Raw genomic sequence first — 25391 nt, 5'->3', positions numbered from 1 at the left:
ATGGTCAATTTCCTTAAAATGTCAAACATATACCTACCATTTGATTCAGCCACTCCACTCTTAGATATTTACCTGAGAGATGAAAGCATGTGTCCACAAAAAAAAACCTATATACATATGAATGTTCATAGCAGCTTTATTTGAAAGAACCAAAAAATGAAAACCCAAATGCCCATCAGCGGGTAAATAGATGAACAAATTTTATGTGGAATACTACTCAGCAATAAAAAGGAAAAAACTGATACACACAACAAAATGGATGAATCTCAGCATCATTCTGCTAAGTATTAAAAAAGAACACATACCGTAAGATTACATTTATATAAAATTCCAGTCAAAACAAACTAATCAATAGTTACAAAAAGCAGTGGGTATTTAAGGATGAGAAAAAGATGGATTAAAAAGGCAGAAGGAAACTGGGGGTAGGTTCATTATCTTTACTGTAGTGACAGTTTCACAGGTATATAACATGTCAACAGTCATCAACATGTACAGTTTAAGTTTGATACACATCAATTATGCCTCAATAAAGCTATTTTAGAAATCCACATACAAAAGAGAGTTAAGAAAATAATTCGCAACCCAGTTCCAACTACAGCATGAGAGTCAATTTAATGTTAAACCTATGCAAACTATATACTTTAAACTTTTGCAAACTATAATGATGGAAAATCTCCAATATCAAAACTATGTTAAATGTGCTCCCACACACACAATTCAGACATTTTATAAATATCTGAATATAAAGAGGATCTAATATCAGGCTGGACACAAAAATATGTAAAATAAGCATGTAAATTGAAGAATAAAACTTATCATGTGAATTAGAATTCAGTCATTCTATTATTACTCTCTCAAGAGGGCCGAAGGGCTGAAGGGCCACAAAGTTCTTCTTTCCTGAGGAAAGGTGGTCAATTTGAGAAGCAAATTCTTGTCCTCCCCTCCAGCCTTACACATAAAAATACACACTTCCCCCATCTCTTCCTGTCACAGAGGAAGAGATGTTTCTCTTCCATAAAATGAACTCTGATACTGGTATATTGCTTCTGGTCTCTCCTCCCCCAGAATGAATATTGAATATTGCTCCTGTACCTTCAGTTTCTCTATCTCTAGTTTATTCTTTCCTCGCTGGCAATCACTCTTTAAAAAGATGACTTTCCTTAACCTTACCTATCTATAAAGCTACAAATCTATCTCCACTTATCATCATCATTAAGTAACTTAAGGACAGTGAACACAACACTCATTGTCACCATTTCAACTACAATTCACTTCTCAACCATTGCAATCTGACTTATTCCTTTATCGTTCTCCTGAAACTCTTTTTCTAATAGCCAAAAGTAATAGCTTGTTTTCATTCTGCATTCCAGACTGACTTCTCTGAAGTATCTGACAAGAATAACTACTAGGTCCTTACTGAAGTTCTTTCCTCGTTTTCTTAAAAACTCCTTGATTCTAGTCTTACTAACTGCACTCAATCTCCTTTCATTAAATTCATTCAGCAAATATTAAGCATGTTCTATCAGGCACTGAGTTAGCCACTAAGGGTACAAGAATTAAAAAGAATTAGTCTCAGACTTCATAATACTTACACTCCTTTATTTTTCATTCTCCTCCATTCAGGGTTATTGCAGTCGAGATTACATACATGCTCATCTATAGGTCCTTCCTATGTCACCCAATCTATTTCCATGACTATAACCCCTGAATCTTTATCTCCAGTATCCAGACCATAAACTCTGCCCAATTATATGGTTGACCCCTGAACCAACCACACATAAGACAAGACTCTAAGCAGTGCCGATAAGACTAAAAGGAGCCAACTGAGATTTCTGGTGCTGCCTTCCAACTGAGTTTGAAGTTAAGAGTTCAGATAATTGATCTGACTCTTTAAACAAACAAAAATCAACCATCTTCACAGGAAAAACAGAATCCAGAGTCTTTACAATGTATCATTCATAATGTCCATAACACAATTACTCCATATACAAAGAAACAGGAAAAAAATCAATAAAAATTATCCGATCTGAAGAACAGAGAGAAAAACTATTTTCTAAAACATAACAGAGATTCAGTGACCTAGGGGACAATATGAACCTACCAGATAATATCATAAAGTTTAATATATGTGTAATTAAAATAATCACTGAAATTTTCCCAAGTCTGGCAAATGACATAACTTCACAGATTGAGAAGCTCATGAAGCCCAAGAAGGATAAATGCATATGCATGCATATGTGCACACATGCGCGCGCGCGCGCGCACACACACACACACACACACACACACACACATCTTAATTCAATTATCACTTTCTCTATGAAAAGGTACTCAATTTCTCCATAATAATTTCCTCTGCTCTACCTTGGTGCTTTGAACATTTCTAAATTGTATTTATATTATATTATAACTATATATATAAATTATATATATATATATATATAAATTATACTTATCCTGAATATCCTGATGTTATGTTTATATCGGTTTCCTACCTACTGAAGCTGTGACATTCAAAAATTGTTGACAATGAAACAGTAAAAACTATATTATTCAATGTGATTTAGCACACATACACTGGCTACAAATGTGCACGTATACACACAGCTAATCTTTTAAAGATTTTTTTAAAACTTTAGAGAAAAAAATCTCAATATGCTACAAACTCTCACATTACAATGAATTAATTTCTGATCCTTGTCATTGTATAGTTGTATCTTTTTTCTCCATGTGAGTTTGCTGTTATTAATTTTTAAAGTTATCATACAGTTAAATTCACTTTTTAAATGTGCTATGAATTCAACATGTAAAGATCTGCTGTGAACACTGCAAAAACTCATTTTGATCTATTTTTTCAATTATATACATAGATATATTTCCTTTTATTGACAAAATTCACATACATACGTTTTAATGGTTAAAGTGCTCTATCCTACTGATAAGATATACTCTCCTATTATTTTCCCCTCTGTTAAATGTGAAAATTTTTTCTTCTTTTTAGGTATTAGAGAATAGCAATGAATATCTTTATTCTTCAAAGTGGGATTTTCAAGTCAAAAACTATACGCTCGTCTGAGTGTCGCTGCTGATGTCTCTTAGCGGTGGATCACTTGGTTAGTGCGACGATGAAGAACGCAGCTAGCTATGAGAATTAATGTGAATTGCAGGACACATTGATCATCAACACTTCAAACGCACTTGCGGCCCCGAGTTCCTCCCGGGGCTACGCCTGTCTAAGTGTCGCCGCTGACAACTCAAGTCAAAAGCTATGACCTATATACTATTGTGGGTCCTTATATATAATTCTTCAAAATTGTTTTCCCCCAACATAGTATTTTATAAATTTATATTGCTACCAACAAGTTAATAACCTTTTCCTCTATGCTCTTGACAATTTGGGATGTTATTTCTGTTAGTTACTGATGCACTAAAGTAACTTAAAGTTGTTTAATTTGCACATTTTTAATTACTAAGGAAGAGAAATATTTTACCACATAATAAATAACTATTTCACTTGATACACATAACTGATCTACAACTGGGAAAAGTCTGGAATTCAAATCCAGAAAGTTATATAAGCAAAGATACAAAAGAAGTTCAACCTGACTACTTTCTACTACCCACATAATCAAAGTTTACAATATCTAAAGTGCAATAACCCTCATTCATAAGGAAATCCTTATTCTATTAGAAAAGTAACTTATTTCCATTATTTTAAAAAATTTAAAAAATATGCTACACAATAATTATGCATTCTTCTTTCTATATATCATAAACTTTTCCTTTCATTTTCATAAGCACAATTTTTATGGCTGCATAATATTTTAGCCATACCAACCTATTCCTATTCCTATTGTTAGATATTTATATTGTTGCTAATTTTAATAACAAAAGTATTGCAGATATGTACCCAAGAGAAATTAGCATATATCTCCACAAAAAGACTTAAACGGGAATGTTCATAACAGACAAAAACTGGAATCACAAGTCTATGAACAAGAGACCAGGTAAACAACTTGTGGTATGTTCATCCAATGGAATACTAATTAACAATAAAAAAGAACACACACAAAAACATGATTGCATCTCAAAAACATTGTGCTGATTGAAAACAGCCTTAGACAAAAGAGTATATTCTGTATGGTTTCACTTACACCAAGTTCAAGAACTGATGAAAGCACTCTCTGGTGATAGAGGTCTGAATAGTGGTAACTTTTGACGGTGGGGCGGGAAGCCAATTACGTGGAAAGAGGCACAAGGGAACTTTCTGGGTGATGGAAATGTTCTATAACTATATCATAGAGATACATATATTTGTATATATATGTAAAATATTCGTTGAGCTGTAGACTTAAAATCTGTGTATTTCACTATATAGAGATTATACCTCAACAATAAATGAATAAATTTAAACAAAATCTGTATCTGCATTTCAAAGTTTTTCTTGAGGTAGATTCCCAGAAATAGGATTACTAAGGTCACAGAGTGGCCTTAAATCCTTTTTGTAACAAGAAGACTGGTCAAAGGGTATGTAATAGTTTTACTGACAAATGGCTTTCCAAACAAACTCCCACCAGCAGTGCATTGCTGATCAGACATAAGTGAAAATTATCTTTCATAGTAGCCCACATTTAGATAACCTGCTTAACCTGTTTAAGGGCATGAAAAAATAAGTTAATTCCAAAGTCTCTCTTGCTAATTTAAATCCTTTGTTTGATATACAGAATTTCAGAATAAATTCTCATAATTTAGTTACCCCTTAACCACATCTATTCTAGTACCACAGATATTTTTCCTTTAAAAATATTTTTCATTTATTTCAGTATCTATTTTAGTCTTCCTTAAGACTACTACAAGTTTCTTTACATTATCCTTAAAATAAATGTTTTAAAAATTGTAAGATTAATATGAATCTAAATAATGCCAATTATAAAAAAAAGTAACAACAGAAATACAATAATAATAGACACATGTCATGGGGGGAAAGAGAAAGAAAGGGTTCTACTATTTGCTAGGGAGCGTGCTAAGGGCTTTATACAAATAAATCTTATTTACTCTTCATGTGAACTATAAAAAGTTAGCATTATTTTCTTTATATTGTAGATACAAAAGTGGCTCTAAGAGATTAAGAAACACTAAGCCAAACTTAAGGTCACATAAATTAGAAAAAACAAAGCCAAATTTTTACACAAATATGTCTAACACCAAAGTCCACAATCTTTCCCTTTATGTCACCCCGATCTTGAAAAGTAATAGGTAGACATCAACAAAATGACAGAAAAAAGCAAATGATCATCTCAATTAATGAAGAAAAAGTATGTGACAAAAGTCAACGTGCTTTCATAAAAAATACTCCATGAAACAGGAATGGAAGGACACTACCTCCACATAATAAAAGCCATGTATGAAAATCCACAGCAAACATCACACGCAATGGTGAAAGATACGTGTTTCCTCTAGATCAGGAACAAAGCAAGGATGCCTGTTTTCACTTTCTAGCCACAGTAATTAGGCAAGAAAAAGAAAGAAAATGCACCCAAATTGTAAAGGAAGAAATAAAATTATGTTTGCAGATGATATGATTTTATATGTAGAAAATACTAAAGGTACCACAAAAAGCTGTTAGACCTAAAAATTAATTCAACAAAGTACCAGGATATAAAGTCAACACACAAAAATCAGTTGCATTTCTATATACAAACGATAAACAATTTGAAAAGGAAATTACAAAAAATTCCATTTACAATGAAATAGAAAATACTTAGGAATTCACTTAACCAAGAAGGTAAATGACTTATTCAATGAAAACTACAAAACACTGCTGAAAGAAATTAAAGAAGACATAAGTAAATGAAAACACACACCATGGTCATGGATTAGAAGACTTGATATTGATAAAATGTCAATATTACCCAAAGCAATCCACAGATTCAATACAATCCCTATCAAAATCCCAATGATGTTTTGGCAGAAATTGGAAAACCCATCTTAAAGGTCATATGCAATCTCAAGATCTCAAATAGCCAAAAAAAAAAAAAAAAAAAAAAAAAAAAGCAATCCACAGATTCAATACAATCCCTATCAAAATCCCAATGATGTTTTGGCAGAAATTGGAAAACCCATCTTAAAGGTCATATGCAATCTCAAGATCTCAAATAGCCAAAAAAAAAAAAAAAAAAAAAATACTGAAAAAGAATGAAACTGGAGGACTCACATTTCTTGATTTCAAAACTTACTGCACAAAGCTACAGTAATCAAAAAACTGTGGTAAGGGCATAAAGACAGACATATAGACCAATGGAATGGAAAGCCCAGAAATAAACCCTCACATATACAGTAAAATAATTTTTGTCAAGGGTGCCAAGACTATTCAATGGTTATTTCAACAAATCTGCTGAGAAAACTGGATATCCACATACAAACAGATGAAGTTGGACTGTTATCTAACACCATATATAAAAATTAAGTGAAAATGGATCAAGGACCTAAATGTAAGACCTAAAAATTAAAATTCTTAGAAGATAACAGGACAAAGGCTTTGTGACATTAGACTTCTGGGATGTGACCAAAAGCACAAGTAACAAAAGAAAAAAAATAGACAAAATGGACTTTATGGAAATTTTAAAATTTTGTACATCAAAAGATCCTATCCACAGAGTAAAAAGGCAACTCACAGAATGTGAGAAAGTATTTGCAAATCATTTATCTGATAAGGGATTAATATCCAAAATATACAGAAAACTCCTAAAACTCAACAATGTAAAAACAAACAGCCCAATTCAGAAATGGGCAAAGGACTTGAATATACATTTCTCCAAAGAAGATATATGAATGGCCAATAAGCACATAAATGGATGCTCAACATCACTAATCATTAGGAAATTTGAATCAAAAACTACAATAAGAAACTAAAAAAAAAAAAAAAAACTCCACAAAACAAGTGTTGGCAAGGATGTGGGAACATAAATGATACACCTGCTATGGAATATAGCACAGAGGTTCCTCAAAAAATTAAAAAATAGACTTACCATATGACCCAGCGATTCTACTTCTGGGTACATACCCAAAGAATTGAAAGCAGGGGCTCCAAGAGATATCTGTACACCGGTGTTCATAGCAGCATTATTCACAATAGCTAAAACGTGTAAACAACCCATGTCCATCAAAAGATAAATAGATACACAAAATGTGGTATATAAACACAATGGAATATTATTCAGCTTTAAAAAGGAAGGAAATTCTGTGAATATGCTACAATATGGATGAACCTTGAAGACATTATGTTAAGTGAAATAAGTCCATCACGGAAAGACAAATACTACATGATTCTAACTTATATAAGGTGCTTAGAACACTCAAAATCATAGAAACAGAAAGTATAATGGTGGTTGCTAAGGGATGGGGGAGAATAGAAAGTTATTGTTTAATAGGTATAGAGATGAATTCAGTTTTGCAAGAAAGAGTTGTAGAGATAGATGGTGGTGATGGTTGCACAACAATGTAAATGTATTTTAATACTACTGAACTGTACACTTAAAAATGGTTAAAGTGCTATATTTTGTTATGTATATATTAACATAATAAAAAAAGGAAAAAATTAAACATAAAAAACTTGAGAAAATAGGCTAATATTTTTATAATGTGAACTGTGGAAGTCTTTCACAGCAAGACATAAAACCTAGAAACTATCAAGGAAAGACTGATAGATTTTATTATATAAAAACTTAAGTTCTGTATGCTAAAAATTAATAAATGAAATAAAAGCCACGGATCACTGTGAAAAATAAAAGAGGCACAACCAGAAATCCTCTGAAGTGTAACTATTTTCTAATTTTTAAAATTATACTACATTGCTTACTAATTCAAGCAATGCTCCACTAAAATCACAGTGACCATACAGCCCAGATTTTCCAAGATAATATTGACATTTTCCACACATTATAGTTAAAGAGGATAAAAATCAATGATTTTGAACGATAATATAGTAAGAAAAGCTCAGTATTTAAAGTCAGAAGATCTGAGTTCAGAAGTACTTCCTAGTTGTTTAACCTTCAACAAGTCAATTCATCCTTCCAAGCCTCAAGTGCCCCGATTACAAAATGTGAACAGTAATATCTATGTCACAGAGCTTTTTGTAACAATCAGATAATTATAATAAGTTTTAGTAACATTCCCTCCCCTTAGGGCATGAGACAGGCATTTCCAACTCTGGAACCTCTATACACACAAATGACAGAATCATTCCAGGAGTAGGTAATCCCAGGTGAGTAATGTGAAAAATGAACATATGCCTTAACCTACCATGATCTAAATCAAGGGTCCCCAACACCCAGGCCGTAGACGGTACAGGTCCATGGCCTGTTAGGAACGAGGCCGCACAGCAGGAGGTGAACCGCAAGGTGAGCCGCTGCAGAGCAAGCAAAGCTTCATCTGTATTTGCAGCTGCTCCCCAGCGCTAGCATCACTGCCTCAGCTCTACTTCAGATCATCAGGCATTAGATTCTCATAGGAGCACCAATCCCTGATGTCAAAAAGTTTGGGGACTGCTAATCTAGATCACTTATAGAACAATTTTCTCCATAAAAAAAGCCTTATAATTGATGTATAGGTTTCCAGTCAAGCTCAAAAAGGCCTCAAAGCATGGTGAAACTATAATCATGTAATTATTTTATAATTCTGTGTTAAATTTACTATTGTGAGTTGTTCTGGAAATCCAATTTCCATTTGAAAGACTTTCATATGGGAAAACGTTCTCAGTGCCAAACAACTAATCCGTACCAACATTTGGAACCTAATACTATAATAAATTGGGGAACGATCTGTCTTTCCTTATAAAAATCATCTCAGGACCAAAGTTTGGGCTTAAAAGGGTACGTAAAACTAAAATGGCAATACAGTATACTCCAGACAGCAACAGCATTTTAAAGCAAGGACAGGGTGTTAAATAATAGTAATTCTAATAGATTTGAAAACAGAAGTCTGAGTAGATAAGAGACGGGTCACATTTCTATTCTTGATTCACTGAGTCATTTCCACAGTCTTACAAAACCTCCATTTTCTTACTAATAAAAGGAACATCAAAATATGGGTCTTTTCTTCAACTAGCTAAGAAGATATAAAAACAAACTCTGAAAGGTGGCAAATTGTTGTGGTCGCCTCAAGAGGTCATCAAGTTCACTACTTCCCATATGCACAAATGAAGAGAATGCAAGAAAAAGAGCAGATATTAGCTTAGCAGGATTATAGGTAACCTTTCCTTTTTTTTTTTTCTTATTCCTCTGTTACCTGTGCAATAATTAAAATCTGGGGTAAAATATTAGAAAAAGAAAGTTTACTGCTGTCTATATTCTGTAATATGTATGTAAGAATCTTATTAGGAGACTTACTTAAATGTCCCCACTTAGTGATATTTGACCTCACTAACCAACAGTACAAAGCATTGTGCAGCTCTGCTAACTAGGAAATCACTGTAGAAAAGCCCAGGCCAGGGGAGTTGAAAAATAATGTCAACTGAGAGAGAATATTTGCAAAACACATATATTTAATAGACTCATCCAAAAGATACAAAGAACTCTTAAAATCTAACAATAAAAAACAAACCAATTAAAAATGGGCAAAAAGATCTAACAGACATGTCACCAAAGATACAGATGAGAAATAAGCATATGGAAAGATGCTCCACATCGTACGTCATTAGGGAACTGCAAATTGAAACAACAATGAGATACTATTACTGCATAGCTGCTAGAATGATTAAAATCCAAAACACTGACACCAAATGCAGACAAAAATGTGTAGCAATTGGAACTCTCATTCATTGCTGGTGGGAATGTAAAATGGCACAGCAACTTTGGAAGACAGTTTGGCAGTTTCTTACAAAACTAAATGTAGTCTTATCATACAATCCAGCAATTGTGCTCCTTAGCATTTACCCAAAGGAGCTAAAAACCTATGTCCACACTAAAATCTACATACAGATGTTTATAGAGCTTTAGGTTTTATTCACAACTGCCAAAAGTTGGAAGCAACCAAGATGTCCTTCAATAGGTAAATGGATATACAAACTGTGGTATATCCATAGAATAGAATATTATTATTCAGTGATATAAACAAATGAGCTATCAAGCCATGAAAAGACATGGAGGAACCTTAAAGGCATATTGCTAAGTGAAAGAAGACATCTAAAACAAGCTGTATATACTGTATGATTGCAATCATATGACATTCTGGAAAAGGCAACACTATGGAGACAGGAAAAAGACCCAGTGGAAGGATGAACAGGTAGATTTTGAGGGCAGTGAAACTATTCTGTATGACACTGTAATGGTGGGTACATGCCATTATGCATTTGTCAAAACCCATAGAATGAAGAACACAAAGAAGAGACCCTAATATAAACTATGGACTTTAGTTAATAATTTATCATTACAGGCTAATAAAGTAACAATCATCCTGGTGATATCATATTCTCATTTATATAAAAGGCAGCTGCTCGAGTTTTCTATCATAGCAATATAGGAACTCACAGATACCAACAAGCAGTTTATTGAAGAATTTTTAGGAAAATTATTTCCCACACATTAAACTGATTTTCTCTTCTTGAGTCCTTTTTAATTTGATGTTTATTTCAAACAACTAAATTTGTGAAGAATGTTGTAGGGGAAAGAATGGTTATATAATGGAGGGAAGTTAAAGCAAATATTGATAATTAAGAGTATGTGGAACACGAGATTTGGAAATCTGAAGTTCAGCTTTTAGTTTCATTACTTACAAGCTGTCTTTTGGCTAAGCCACTTAATCTGATTTCATTTTTGTTATTTTAAAAATCAAGGTGGTTTTGAGAGTTAAGTAATGTCTATAAAAGTGTTTTGAGAAATATTTTATTAACAGATAAAACATTTTATTTGGGTTGAAAAGTGATGATAGGTGCCATATTTTCTTAAACCCAGCAAAATGTCTAGTAGAGGACTACAAGGAACTTTAGATTTCATTAAGACATCACCCTCTCCCTGTAGAGGGTTAACTGACTTTAGATTTGTCCTTGTCTAAGGTCACAAATCAGAATCTAGTTCTCCTGATTCTAATCACCTGGTCTTTCTACTATACCACTGCCATTCATTATTCACTTATGCATGCACTAAAAACATTTTCATGGAGGATAAATTAAGTACAAAGCATTTTGATGGGTGCTGTGGGTAATTTGGATTTATCAGATACAGATCTTTCCCTCAAGGAACACAGGGACTAATGGGATAAAACTAAACCATAAGTGCACAGTCAGAGACTGAAGTAATAAGGTATAGATGAACTATTATGTGATTTCATGAGGGTCATTGGAGACTTGGTGGAATAAGTGACAATTCAGCCATACTCCAAATGGCAGAAAGGATTTGTTACCAGATTTAAAGTAGGTAGTAGTATAGAGTTAAGCAACAGGGTTTTTAAAAAAAGTATTAATTGTAATGTATATACTACACTATGCAAGATATTACTAATAGGGGTGACTGGGGTGTGGTAAAGGCATACATGGGAACTCTGTACTTTCTGTTCATTTTTCTATAAGCCTAAAACTGCTTTAAAAATAAAATCTATTAATAAAAAGATAATGTCACTACTAAAAAGCACCTTCTGGGGATTCTGCCTGACCAAGATAATTGCCTATCTCTGACAAGACTGGACCTCTAGCTCATGTATTCCATACAGCTGTATCTCCATGGCCATAAACTGATAGACTGAGGTAGACACCTGACCCAAGCTGAAGTAATCAGACTCTCCTGGGATTTTTAAATTGGATCTGAGAGATCAAAGATCTGCACTCAGTATAGGTTATTTACTTAAGTAATTCAATCTCTATCTCTATTTTACAGCTAAGGAAACTGAGGCACAGCTAAGTTACGTGGTCCCACAATCAGCAAGCAGAGCCAGGATCCAAACCCTGGCGTCCAGTTTCCATAGCCTGTGCTCTCAACCACTATATTAAGAATACGGTACTTTACATTTTACTTGTAAGCAAGAATACTGATACCTACTAAAAAGCCAACACAAATTAATAGTACAGCTGCAACTACCCCCTCTAATTCTAACTTTCTAACAGAAAAGACAAACAGTTGAGATCTAAGAAAAATATCTGGAGATATATAACTCTCTGTAGAAGAGAACAACTATGCCATAAACCAATGCAATGTTATTCTGCTTCATATTTTTAAAGATACTGTCACAATACAACTCTTTAAAAAATTTTCCTTTAGAACTCTTCTGAAATGCCTAAATTTCCATATACCTTTCAAAATAATACACCTGATACTTTAATATATTTCTTCCCAATCACTGAGTCATGATATTTTGTCATATTGTGACATTTTGCACTTCCTCACTCACTTCCCACTCCCAAGGAATTTTGGCATGAACACCAGTGAGATTATATACAGTATATGTAACAAAGAAATCAGAATAAATGTGTAAACTACATACAAGAGTTCATTATTTTATATACATATGATAAACATTTATAAATGTTCCTATGGGTATGAACTGATAATTGCTGAAAAGATGCAGAGGAATGAAAGAGACAAGAAAATGAATAGAAAAGAAACAGAGAAGCATCCCCTCAACCCCGTCTCCACCCCCATATTGCCAGTGTAGACACATCCCTGGAGTTGCTTAGCAAAGGTTTACTTTAACAAATATCAGACCTTCGCTAACACCAATGAAGAGATTCCTTTTTCCCCGCAAATACAGTCCCTGGTCTTTGTTTGTTGAGGCTTCCTTCTGTTTTTTCCTGACCATTCTTTCAATTATCAATGTCATTCTGAATTTCATGCCTTTCTATGGGAAGTCAGATGACTAAATACCAAAGAGAAGGTAATTTAAGACTGCAAAATATTGACAAGGACCCTACGACTGAATTAAAAAAAAAAAAAAAACAATGAAAGTCAACGACTGAAGCACGTTTTAATGCTCACAACTTCTGGAAAGTTTCTTCAAGAGTTGACATAGAAACACAAATGCAAACAATTCCTCTCTACAGAGCACAGTGAATAAATAATCATTCTTGTTTCCTGCTACCTCAACTCTATTATATTTTTAAACAACACACCCATCCTTGTGAATTTTCTCCTCAGGATAAAGAAAAGCCACTAAGTTGACAAACAAAATAAACAGAAAGGACAAGAACAATTTAAACACATATAATAGCCATCTCTTAGAGTTTCATTATTTCCTTATTCACAATAAAAAGCCCAACTGAAATAATGATTGCATACTTACTCCTTTGAATATTAGTTTCTGAAATATTAAAAATATATTGGTATGAAAGATAAGATTTCTGATCACTGATAAAAGTAATTTATAATCTTAGAGAAACTCGTCTTTAGGCAAATTTAGAATTATTATTTTTATGTTCCTTATTAACTTATTACTTCCTGACTTTACTGAACTGTCCAGTATGATTATAAATTAAACTTTATATGACTTTGTAGCTATTATTGTTGCATGATATATTCAGAAATACAAAAGTATAGATTTGAAATTATTTACAAGATGTTTTAATTATTGAAAAGAGCAAAGTACAAAACATTGTGGAGTACTATTTGCTACCACTTACGGAAGGAAAAAAATATAGATATAGTTATAGATATAGAAACAGATATAGATATAGATATAGATATAGATATAGACATATTCCATTTGAAATGCAGAGAATATCTTCGGAAGGATACACAGTAAGCAGGATCAGAGTTGCCTTCAGGGCAGAAAACTAAATAGGCAGGGGATGGGAAGCAGCCTTACTTTTCATTACGTACCCTTCTGATCCTTTTGAATTTTGTTCCAAATAAAGACATTTTAAAATATATATTAAAAATCGACTTTTTGGCCTATTAAACGTGACTAAGAATAAAACGATTTGAAATAAGAAATGGTTAAAATCACTACAGGAGCCAGCAATGTTCTGCTGTGTTAATCAACATATAAATCATTACAAATCAAAGTTGTATGAGTTATGAGCACATGCTTTTGATCTGTGCTAATTGCTGCACATGCTCACTCAAAATGTATTCGAACTCTCCAAATGTGCACTTTAAAATGAAAAAAAATGACTAAGTTTTGTTGATTATTTTTAAACTAGAAATTGAAATTGATGCCATTATCACGGTGAGCACCATGAATTCCCAGAACACTCTCAGGAGCAACTCGATCTACTTTGGGAAGACACTGCCATTTCTGGCAGGGATCTATTAGGGAAGTAGATGCACATTTCAGGTTCAAATACATGCTTGTGGGTAATGAAGCTAAATGTACCCACATCAGTGTCTTTTATATGATGTTTATACTACAACCTGTGGTGTCCAGAGATCCACTCTACACTTCTCTGGGAATTCTCTTGTTTTCACTACAACAAAGCAACTACCAAAACAATGCCTCTGATAAGCTCTTAAGTGATATACATAGTAATTACTTTCATGATTTTTATTTTTGCTTTCATGACTTTAGACAACACTTCTAACACTCAAAAGAAAAGCAAAATTACAAAAGAAACTTACAAGCATCATAACTTTCTAACATTACTCAACATTACTAATGAAACATGGTGCCTGGAACATGAAGGATGTGAAATGTTTGATAAATAAATGAATTTTAAAGTTACATGAAAAAGATCCTTCTTATGACTTAAAGAAATACTATAATTCATCATCCCTTGCTTTGGCTTTGCAAAGGAGGTAAAAATTATATATTGTCATCCCCATTTTATAGTGGTAGGGTGACAGAAAATAAGAAAATGATAAATGATCACCTGATTACCTTGCCTAATTATGAAATAATTTCAACATAGGTAAGCCAAAAAACATTTTCTTAAAAAAAGAAAAAAACTCTGATTTTTAGTTTTAAACTTTGGAGGAATCTTTCAGAGATTTAATAAAATAGTACCCACCCTATTGGCTGTACACATTACCATAGCCTTTCAAAAAAAACAAATCTCTTAGAGGTACAATCAACCCAGCTGCTGAGATGATAGAGGCTTTTGCTGCTCTGTTCTTTGGTTTTCTCATTTATTTTCCCATCAGTTACATACTTAATGGGACAATGTTTCAAACTATTCTTAGTATCACTTATATCACATAACAAATCTTTAGTTTTGTTGGACAGGAATAATCAGTTTGAGATTGTTATTCTATGTGAGAAAAGCTGGTAGCGTGATTCTTAAACACATTCTTAAATTTTAACTTACTGTATTCCTAATTCAGTAAAACCCAATGATGATTATTTAGCACCTCCGAGGTGGTATATCTTCCAATTATACATTCAATCATACTTTGCTAACGAGAACTCTTGCACCTGTCAATCAAAATTATTTTTATTATACACTTCTGATAAAGCTTTTGTGGCAATTCCCTATCACAACTGCCAGTAAAAATCTTGAACTGAGGGAGAAAAAAAATGGCATTGATTACAGAGACTCTGTTCATCCCTCTGGCAACCAAATCAAAGTTGTGACAGAAACAAGGAACAAACAGCAAGGAAAATAGCCTGGGATCTAGATAAACAAAACATACAACTAGGGAGAAATCTAAGAAAATCACCCTGCAATGGTAGAAGGTAGGACAGGGCGGGAAGCTGCGGCAGCGGGCAGTTGCAGAAACCTCTCAAAGAGGCCCTGTTGGCTAGCAGACTTTCGTGGTGATGGACCTGCTCACTATGAACACCAGTGCAGGTTCAGCTGCATAGGGGGCACCAGGGACTTACAGGGGGACACTAAGTTGTCCGAGTGAGGGCCAAGACTAGACTCTCTCTGTACATAAGTGCCAGCAGTATCCATTGTTCCTCTCTTGAGCCCTTCCCACTCCAAGTGTGCAGACGGGGCACCGCCAAAGCCAAGACATCATCAAACTGGATGACAGAGGTCACTCTGCCCAAAGAATTCCCTGAAACCCTGCCTCCCCCAACTCGCGGCCCCACCCAAGCCACATCCAGGTATATCCTCAGTGAGTCAGGTGCCCCTTGCTGATCAGTGCCTAGACTCACACTGGAGGCAGCTGGCCTCGGTTTCTGTTGTGGCCTTTTGAAGCAACTATAAGCACGGCATCTGTGAATTGCTTGCTGAATCTTACTTAACAGGTGGCACCAGAGGGGCACAGGCTGGGGCTAAAATTGGCCTGCAGCTGAACCCCTCTCAGGACTGTGCCACTGGACACCTACCACACAGAGCAGCACTAATAAGACTGGGAGACTTAGGAGCTTTGCTTAATACATAGAAACAGACACGGAAAGGCAGCCAAAATGAGAAGACAAAGAAGCAGAACTCATGTGAGAACAGAACAGAGATCCAGATATAATGGAGTCAAGTAATCTAACAGATGCAGAGTTCAAAACACTGGTTAAAAAGATGCTCAATGAATGTATGGGAAGTATAGATGAATTCAGTGAGAACTTTAACAAAGAAATGAAAAACATAAAAGTGGAAGTGGAAATTATAAAAGGGAACCAGTCAGAAATGAAAAACACATTATCTGAGATGAGAAGTATATTAAATGGAATAAACAAAGTGAATAAAGTAGAGGACCAAGTGACCTATATAGGTGATGGGAAAGCCAAGGACACTCAATCAGAATGGCAAGAAAAAAGAAGCCAAGACTATAATAATTTAAGGAGTCTATGGGACACTATTAAAGGTAAAAATATCCATGTCATAGGGGTACCGGAAGGAAAACAAGACATTGAAGAGCTATTTGAAGAAATAATGATGGAAAACTTCCCTAACCTGGTAAAGGAAATAGACATAAAACCCCAGGAAGCTCAGGGAGTCCCAAAAATCAGAGATCTAAAGAAGCCCACACCAAGACACATCAAAATTAAAATGCCAAAGGTTAAATATGAAGAAAGAATCTTAAAAGCAGCAAGAGTAAAGCAGTTAGCTACCTACAAGGGCGCACCCATAAGACTGGCAGCTGATTTCTCAAAAGAAACTATGCAGGACAGAAGGACGTGGCACAAAATATTTGACGTGATGAAAACCCAGGATCTACAATCAAGAATACTTTATCCAGCAAAGCTATCATCTAGAGTTGAAGGACAGATAAAGAACTTTCCAGACAAAAATAAGCTAAAGGAATTTATCATCACCAAGCCAGTATTACAGGAAATGTTGGAGGAACTTCTTTAAGGAAAAAAAAAAAAAAAGTATCAAAAACAGGAATAAAGAGACTACGGTCATGTCACCCTGAATACACCAAATCTTCTCTGATCTCGGAAGCTAAGTAGGGTTGGGCCTGGTTAGTACTTAGATGGCAGACCGCCTAGGAATACCAGGTGCTGTTGGAGTTTATTAAAACAAACAAACAAACAAACAAACAAAAACAGGAATAAAGAACGATAATAACTACATTCCTATCAATGAGTACCTCAAATGAAAAAGAATTAAGTACTCCAACCAAAAGATAGAGTGGTGGTATGGATAAGAAAACAAGACTCCTACATATGCTGCCTACAAGAGACTCACTATAAATTAAAAGACACACACAGACTAAAAGGAAGGGAATGGAAAAATATATTGCCTTGATGGACCTAAAAGGGTATTGTGCTGAATAAAATGGGTTGGATAGAGAAAGACAAATATCGCATGATTTCACATACATGTGGAATCTTAAGAACACAATTAACAACAATGACAACAAGAGCAGAAATAAACTCATAGATACAGAGAATATTTAGAGGGATACTAGATGAGAGAAAGATTGGGGGGGACAAAAAAAGGCAAAGGGATTAAGAGGTACAAATGGACAGTTGCAGAATAGACATGGAGATATAGAGTATAGCATGGGGAAGATGGTTAACAATGTTTAATAAATATGTAAGGGGGAAGAGGAGTACTAGATTTAGCGGGGTGATCACTTTGCAAATTATGTGGATCTCTGATCACTATGCTATACAACTGAAACTGGTATATTATTGTATGCCATCTATAATTGAAAAAAACTCATTGAATTGTACAATGTAAATACAAGCAACTAATTGTCTATTATATTTCAATAAAGATGAGAAAAAAGAACAGTAAAAATAAAAAAATCTTGAACTCAAAAACAATGGATAATTTTAGCTATATAATCTTGGCTACCACTTTTGCTACTTTCATAAGTAAATTTACTGTTAATTGTTGAATTGTGCTTTAATTGGCTTTATATTCTTTCTCACTTGACCAGCTTAAATTGACTGATCCAAATTACAGAGAGTCCTTCAGCTTTACACTCATCTTTATCACCTGTAAATATTTACTAAACTACTGTGCACTCATTATGTACATGCAAGGGACTAAGCAACAAGAATGGATGATAACTGCTCTACTTCAAAATGGGCATTTATAGATATTGAAGCATTGTTAATATGCTGTCATGTTGCCAGTTGCAGTACAGTTCCATTGAGTGAATAACTACTGTGCCAGAAACTGTACTACTTTACATATTATTTCATATAATTCTCACAATAAACCTATTATCCCATTTTACAGAGGTATGTGAAACCCAGATATGAAGCTGTTTGCTCAAGGTCACACCGCTGATCAGTGAATGATCTAGAATTCATTCACGAGTCTCACTCCCATCTAGCTCAGCATGCTAAACTGCACAATTGACCACATAAATTCAAATGGTCAGCAGAGTCTGGAATTCCATTATTATGGTATTTTAATAAGTCTACCAAGAATCTTTTCCATAAAAATGTCAGTTCATCTGGTATTTTTAGGTAGAGCAGAATTTCTATGTAAATGGATTGTGAAGAAGCCCTTGGGAGGAGTTGATTACAGTAGATATAATGAAAAAGTCACGGGCACAATGAAATATAACAATTGTCTCTAAATCAAATGACAAATAGATTCGCCTTGTTCGAATCCTGAATAAGAATCCTAGAACACATCTGGCTAGAACAAAACATTGTTTCTAGGAAAAAGCACACAAAAATCAAATTAGAACTGCCAGAAAAGATTCCTTTGAAGTCTATCTTTTCTCATCTGAGAAAAAAATGTTAGTATTCTAGGCCCAGCTGTCTTCTGCTTGAATGACTCCACGATCTGGAACTACCTTAATTGAAGCTAGGGAAGGAAAATCCATTTCCTAAGAGGCCCGTTTATTAGAAGCAATCAGAAAGAAGAGAGAATTGCTTGTGGGAAGAGCAGCAACGAGAAGGAAAAGTTGGCAACAGACTAGATCATTCATTTGGCCTCAAAGAATGCAGTGAGGATAATTACTTTAGAGTGAACCCTCTTCGTTTTGCATGTCCCACATAGCAAACACAAAAAGCATTCTCTTAAGTGAACCAAACAGAAAGGTTATTTAGAATGTATAATTTGATCCAGAAGTTAAAAGAATCTATTTATTCTTCACAGACTTAAAAAGGGACATTACTCAGAATCTAAGTTCATTCTACCTTTTGTCTGATTTTCCTTTACTCAGGGGTTGCATTTTCTCTCTTCAAGCATACTACCATTTCCCTTTTTCTTGTGTAAAGATGAAAGTCCATTCCTTTGCCTAACAATACCAAATAAATACTTCCACTGCCTTTCCATTGGATGAAATTAATACTCATTGTACTTCACTAAAATGTCTGATTTCTTCAACTGCTCTCCCTAAAAATAACTAGAATGTAGTCAGTATCAGTTGTTACCATTTACATGCATGAATGGTATCCAGAATATCTTAAACAGATATTTTGATAATACATGAGAAAAAGAAGAGGAAACTATAAGTCAAAAGCCTGAATTTTACTTCTGAATTTTACTTTTAACTACACCAATTAATTGTCATGTGACCTTAGGTATATTACACCCTTTCTGAGCCTTAATTTCCCCACTTATAAAATAAAAATAACACCGGCCCTTCTCTCCTTAGAGTTATGAAGCTCAAGAGATCAAATATGTGAAAGCAATATGAATACTGCAAAGAATACACAAATGTAAGCCATTATTTTATCTTGACAGATCTTCCTTTTTTAAAAGCTTAAGAACTTTACTCAAAATACTCCTCTCTACTTTGTCTCTAGCTTATATGACATAACAAATCACCATAACAAAATTACACTAGGTTTCAATGGGAAAATAAGTCAATCCTTTATTAAACTTGCTTTATTCTAAAACCTAAATTCAAAGGCAAACTATGGATTTATTGAAGTTTCTTCCTCCAGAGCTAAATAGAATGATTTATTTTTCCAGAAGCCTTTCTAAAAAAAAATTCTTGTTTTCTTCTTAGTCTTATTTTCTATACATTAATTATCATAGAAAAAATTAAAACTCGCAGCAACTATAGTTCATATTCTAAAAATAGATCTTGCCCATGACAAAAGTAGATATCAGAGTTTAGATTATTATATCATACCCTAAAACTCAAAATTGTCAAATTTTAAGTTTGGAAAAGGATTATTTAATATACAGAATATTTTTAAAAAACTCCCCTAAGAAACCTACTAATGAATGTACTAGGTCACATAGAGATGAGAAAAAATATACTTTTCACTGAATATCATTTTGTATCTTTAGAAATTTGAACCATGTGCAGTTTAAATGTATACGTTTGTTACTTTACTGATTATAAACCACTGAGGGAATCCAAAGAAGCCCTCATTTTTCAGGGAAGAAAACTGAAGCCAAAGGAGATAAGCTCCTCAAGAACACACTGCTAGAGAGAGAAAAGGCTGGGACTGGAACTCAGAAACCCAGTGGAAGCTTCAGTGTTTCACCTCTCACCACAAAGCCATGTGGTAAAACAGCAAGTGCCATCTTATAAACAGTAAAAGTACTACTATAATCCTTTTCAGAACAGTGATCCTCCAGAGGTCCTGTAACTAAAATGATTATTAATATTTTCACAGAAGTTCAAAGAAAGGCAGAGATAACAATCCCATAATAAAGACTCAGTATTGAGTGAGTGAATAAGGACAGCACATCAATCAGCATGTGGATAGTGTGTCTTCACTCAGGCATAGGTGGATTTAAGCTTTAACCGGGCCAGGAAAATGTTGCAGCTTTCATTATTGCTAACAGTAAAGATGTCTGATGAGGCAGAATAGATTTAGCAGTTTTAGAAAGTTTATTCCTAGTGAACTGACTCAGAGGAGCTAAAGCAAAAGGTGACAACAGAAAATTGTTGTTTGAGAGAAGCCTTAACAATTCCACTGTGGAACTACACTCTCAAAATGAACTAAGGGAATGATCAAAGCCCTTTCTAGTCCTGAAATCCTCAAATAAAGTCCTCAAAAAAGCAAAGTAGCTTCAACTCCTCTGAGTAATTCAAGCATACTTTTCCTCTTGGTAAGAAGAAATGTTAACCTCTTCTTTCAAATGGGTACAAATGCAGAGCAAACAGAAAGATCTTGGAAGAAAGGAAATTTATTACAGGGATTATTCTTTCTTTTCTAGATCTGCATATAGCCTTCACAATTGGAGAAATACATGCATGTTACACATTTTTATATTTGCCAAACATACTATGGTCATATATCAATCTAAGTATTTTTAAGCACTGAGTAAGTCTGTTTGCCAACAATTCGTTGATCTGATAAAACATTTAAAAAGGGAAGAACATGAGAAAGGATAACAAGCCTGGCCAAGTCATAACCTCCAGCCACTACTACTGCTCGTATTTCCAAAGAGAAATCATGGCACAGAATAAACCACAGACTAGGATTTCTTAGTCAACTCTGGGTCACAAGGTTACATCACACTGAGCAGTCTCTCTCATCACACCTTCAATTCTTGATCAGGAACAAAAGGCCAGAAAGAGCTCAAATTCCAGCACTGTCATCCCCAGGGGATCTATAATATCAAATGCCTAGCCTCGACAAAAGCCTTCAGAGTGTTGTTTCAAATTCCATTCCAAATTTTCAATAAATATTTCAGATATTGGAAAAATATTTGAAGTTTATTTGTTAATAATTTTTTACTTTGTTGAAAATGACTCTGCTTCATGGTGAAACAGTCACATAATTCAAAGAAGAAAAAGAATCACAAGAAACTTACAAGTCATACGTGTACTTTACTTTGAAAGGTATTAATGCCAAAGACTCTATCAACGTATTTCATGAAAAACATTAAGCACAACCTAGAGCCAAAAAGGAGACATTCCATTCCCTCTCAACAACAGATGACTTAAACAGTAATAGAGGATGCGCTAATATTACCTAGGGCAAGAGAAACATTTGGTGATTCACACATTCTCCTTTGATGCCAATTTCTAAATTAAAGAGCTGGTTTCTTTGGGAGAAAAAAGAGAGAAAAAACTTTTTAAAATTATCCCTTTAAACTTCAGGTCGAGTGAATTAACCGTTCTCTCTCAATTTCAAAGACAATTCCATTTTTTCCCCAATAATCATGAGTCATCTGGTATCCATGAAATTTATTGCCTTAAATTCATTCAATTAAGATTTATTAAATCTGAACGACTGAATACGATCTGAATTCAACTAAGCCGCTCAATTTTAACTTTACATCTTCCTTGCATTTCCATATTTATACCTGTAAATGTAGATTTCTCTCTAGACTTGAAAAAAAGTGCAGTGAATAAACTACACAGAGCGCAGTTATCGCCTAAATAAAACCTGAAGGAAGAGAGAAATGAGTGTTCATCCCAATGCCTCCTTCGTGACATTTTTAAATTATTTCAAATCGCTTAAATATCTACTAATTCTAAACATAAGACTAAGTCCTTACATGCTAAACCTTTATTTGCCGTGGTGATGAAATAAAAAGGGAATACAGTTGGTGTATGTGATTTAAATCTTCAGACAATGCCAAAGTTTTAAACCAATGATTTCACGCCGCTCCCCATTAACTTTTCAATAACCTGGAAAACTAGAAATTGACAGGCTGAGGTTGCGGACAGTTTTATTTTGGGGGAGTCACAAAAAAAGGGATATAGCAGAGAAAGAGGAGCACAAACGAGGCGTATGGTACGTTGCAAATAAGACAGCCAACCAGGAATAAGATTACTATAAAGCATATAAAAGCAAAGGAATAGTTTTGCATTTTCAGCCCTCGGACTCTGTTCCAGAATTCAGCACTGCCAAAAGCAGTTGCATTAGAGCAAATTATTAAATATCACCCACAATCTTCTTCGACTTCCCCAGGAAAGACTTCATCCAATCTGTTATGACACTCCTAGGCAGTCCGTGAGAAGCAGGGCTAACGCATTTTGAGAAACCGAGGCCCACAGAGGGCAAGGCGAACTCGCAACGAAAATTCCAAGAGTTTTCCAAGCATGGACTGAACACCAAGTCCCTGCTTTCGGTGCAGGCTGCGGAGCCGCCACTCTCCACCTCTCCCCTCGGAAAAGGGGGTGCTCCACCGCGGAGGGGAGAGGGGGCTCCATATCAATCACTCGGACCTGAGCCCAGCTCCCTCTCCTTCAGCTCCCAGAGAGGACCGCCACTGTCTCGCTTCGGCCCTCCGCCCCGCTCAAGACGAGACCAGCCACCACCTCTCTCTGACCTGTCCCCGCGGGGTCCGAGTCGGCAGCGTGACGCCTCCATCCTCGCGGCTGAGAAAGTGGCCACCACGTCCAGACCCCACCACTCCGCTGCTAGGGTGGCAAGCCTGGCGGGCAGCCGGGCCCCGCCCCCTAGCAACCGAACTGCGCACTGTCGCCACCGCCTATTGGTCCACGGGCCCGCTGCTCCTCTTTCATTGGCTCTTGCTGCCGCCCGGCGTTGCGGGAGGGTATCTAAGGGGCGGAGGAACCGGGAGTTAAAGGCGCCTGCGCGAGAGCGGGGATGACGCACCAGGGCTGGGTCCTTGGAGCTCTTTCTCGGGAGGGGGAATGTGTTCCCATCAGCCGCGCTGGCTCCCGGGGGGCGGGAAGGCCAGTCAGTGAGAAGAACCGCCTAACCACCAACCGCCACACACAGAGCGGCCTACCTGCACTTCCGCCGCTTGTACACAGAAACCACCCAGAGCGCTTCCCGAGGTCTGTAACATTAGGATTTACAGACCTCTGCCGGCTCCCTCACAATCCGACCTTTCCCTGACCCCAGAGCCTAACGGAACCACACTTGTAGCCTCTCCAGCAGTCATTCCCAATGAAAATGCTGCTCTCTCACTCCAACTGCACAGAACTCCTTCAACCTCCCGACTCCAGCCCAAATTTTAGAGTATTCCTAGACCTGCTCTACAGACTGTGCTAAGACTCTTTACCATTTACGTGTCTCTCTACAGCCTATGGAGCATCTTCAAGTATCCAAATACCTTAAGGAAATCGACTCTCTAGATCTGTACTCTAGTTTCCAATAAATCTTGTCCTTAACCATCACTTCCTTTGTCACTACCAATTTCTGTGTAGTATTATAATCCCTACAAAACATCCTAACAAAAGTTATTGCACATTGAGTTTAGTTTATGGCATTCTGAGGTCAAAGTTGTTTCACTTTGGTTTTGAATGTCTAAGAGGCCTAAAAGTTAGCACAAGCCAGAACGGAGCATTGCACTCGCTGGGTAAGCTTCCACTCATTGTGCGACCCTCAACATGGTTCATTACCTGTGCTTCAAATTCCCATCTACATAACAAACAGAATAGTCCTTGCTTGTCTAGCTGCAGCTGACAGAGTAGATTCTCAAAGCTGAATGAATGGAGTTGAATGAGATACCATTTGTATTGGTGAAAAGACAATGGAGACATTTTGTTGACTGGGCAGTCCTGCATTAATTACAATAAGAAGTTGTATTCTCTGAAAAGTTTCCACGTTTATTTTCATACATTTTAAACAGTTACTCCAAGAAATCATTTTCCTACCCTATTTAACTTAGGTTGGAACTAAAAAATCAAAATACAGCAACCTAAGTAACTTATCCATGTTCCCCTTTATCTCCCCTGATACTACTGTAGTCAATAAAACAGGGCTTGCTGCCCTTTCATCATCCTGCCCTTTCAGATGAGCCCAGGTTGCACAGGCAGCAGCTCAACTATAAAAAGTCAGAGTTTGCTTTGATTTTTTTTTTTCCATTCAACAGGTCATAGAGGAAGCTGCCACTGAGCCCAACAGAGTTGGTACTCAAAAATGTGGAATGAATTAGTTTGAATGAGGTTATTAAAGGATTAATGAGTAGTAGTTAAAGCAATCAATCAAGAAAGAACTTTTGTGGAAGGGATAGTTTTGCTGCATTATTGGCAGTCAGAAGCAGCGTTCTTTTAAAAACTTTCTGCAACCATTTATTTACACACATTTTAAACTGTTACAAGATATTTTAAAATTTTAAACAGTTAATACAAGAAAAATATAAACTGAACTGTTTATGACACTGAAAACTGTATGTAACAAGATATTTTAAAAAGCAAATCTAGAAACTGAATTCTCTATGACTCCAGGGCTCTAGTTAAAATATCTTTTCTCTATTGATGTTATTGGTATTATTTCTATTTTAT

The 25391-nt window shown here is 35.4% G+C and overlaps 1 protein-coding gene, 1 non-coding gene and 1 pseudogene across 2 annotated transcripts in view; 2 read left to right on the top strand and 1 right to left on the bottom strand.

Annotated features, from left to right (window-relative positions):
• The window catches only part of TULP3 (tubby like protein 3), a 64343-nt gene extending 40736 nt beyond the window's left edge, over positions 1-23607 (bottom strand). Inside the window, exon 1 of the mRNA XM_011367857.2 lies at positions 23465-23607. Within this exon, the coding sequence (XP_011366159.1) occupies positions 23465-23505 (41 nt within the window). The 5' untranslated portion in view covers positions 23506-23607. The remainder of the gene's footprint in view (positions 1-23464) is intronic.
• LOC111744555 lies at positions 3091-3243 on the top strand. The gene has a single exon (XR_002782209.1). It is a non-coding gene; the product is annotated as a 5.8S ribosomal RNA (ribosomal RNA).
• On the top strand, positions 17198-17316 carry LOC111744598 (annotated as a pseudogene).
• Positions 23608-25391: the final 1784 nt, after the last annotated feature.

The sequence above is a fragment of the Pteropus vampyrus genome, unplaced genomic scaffold (assembly GCF_000151845.1).
Source record: "Pteropus vampyrus isolate Shadow unplaced genomic scaffold, Pvam_2.0 Scaffold137, whole genome shotgun sequence".
Taxonomy (NCBI): Eukaryota; Metazoa; Chordata; class Mammalia; order Chiroptera; family Pteropodidae; genus Pteropus; species Pteropus vampyrus.
Note: the sequence above shows the minus strand (reverse complement) of the source record. Positions and strands in the feature narration are given on the sequence as shown.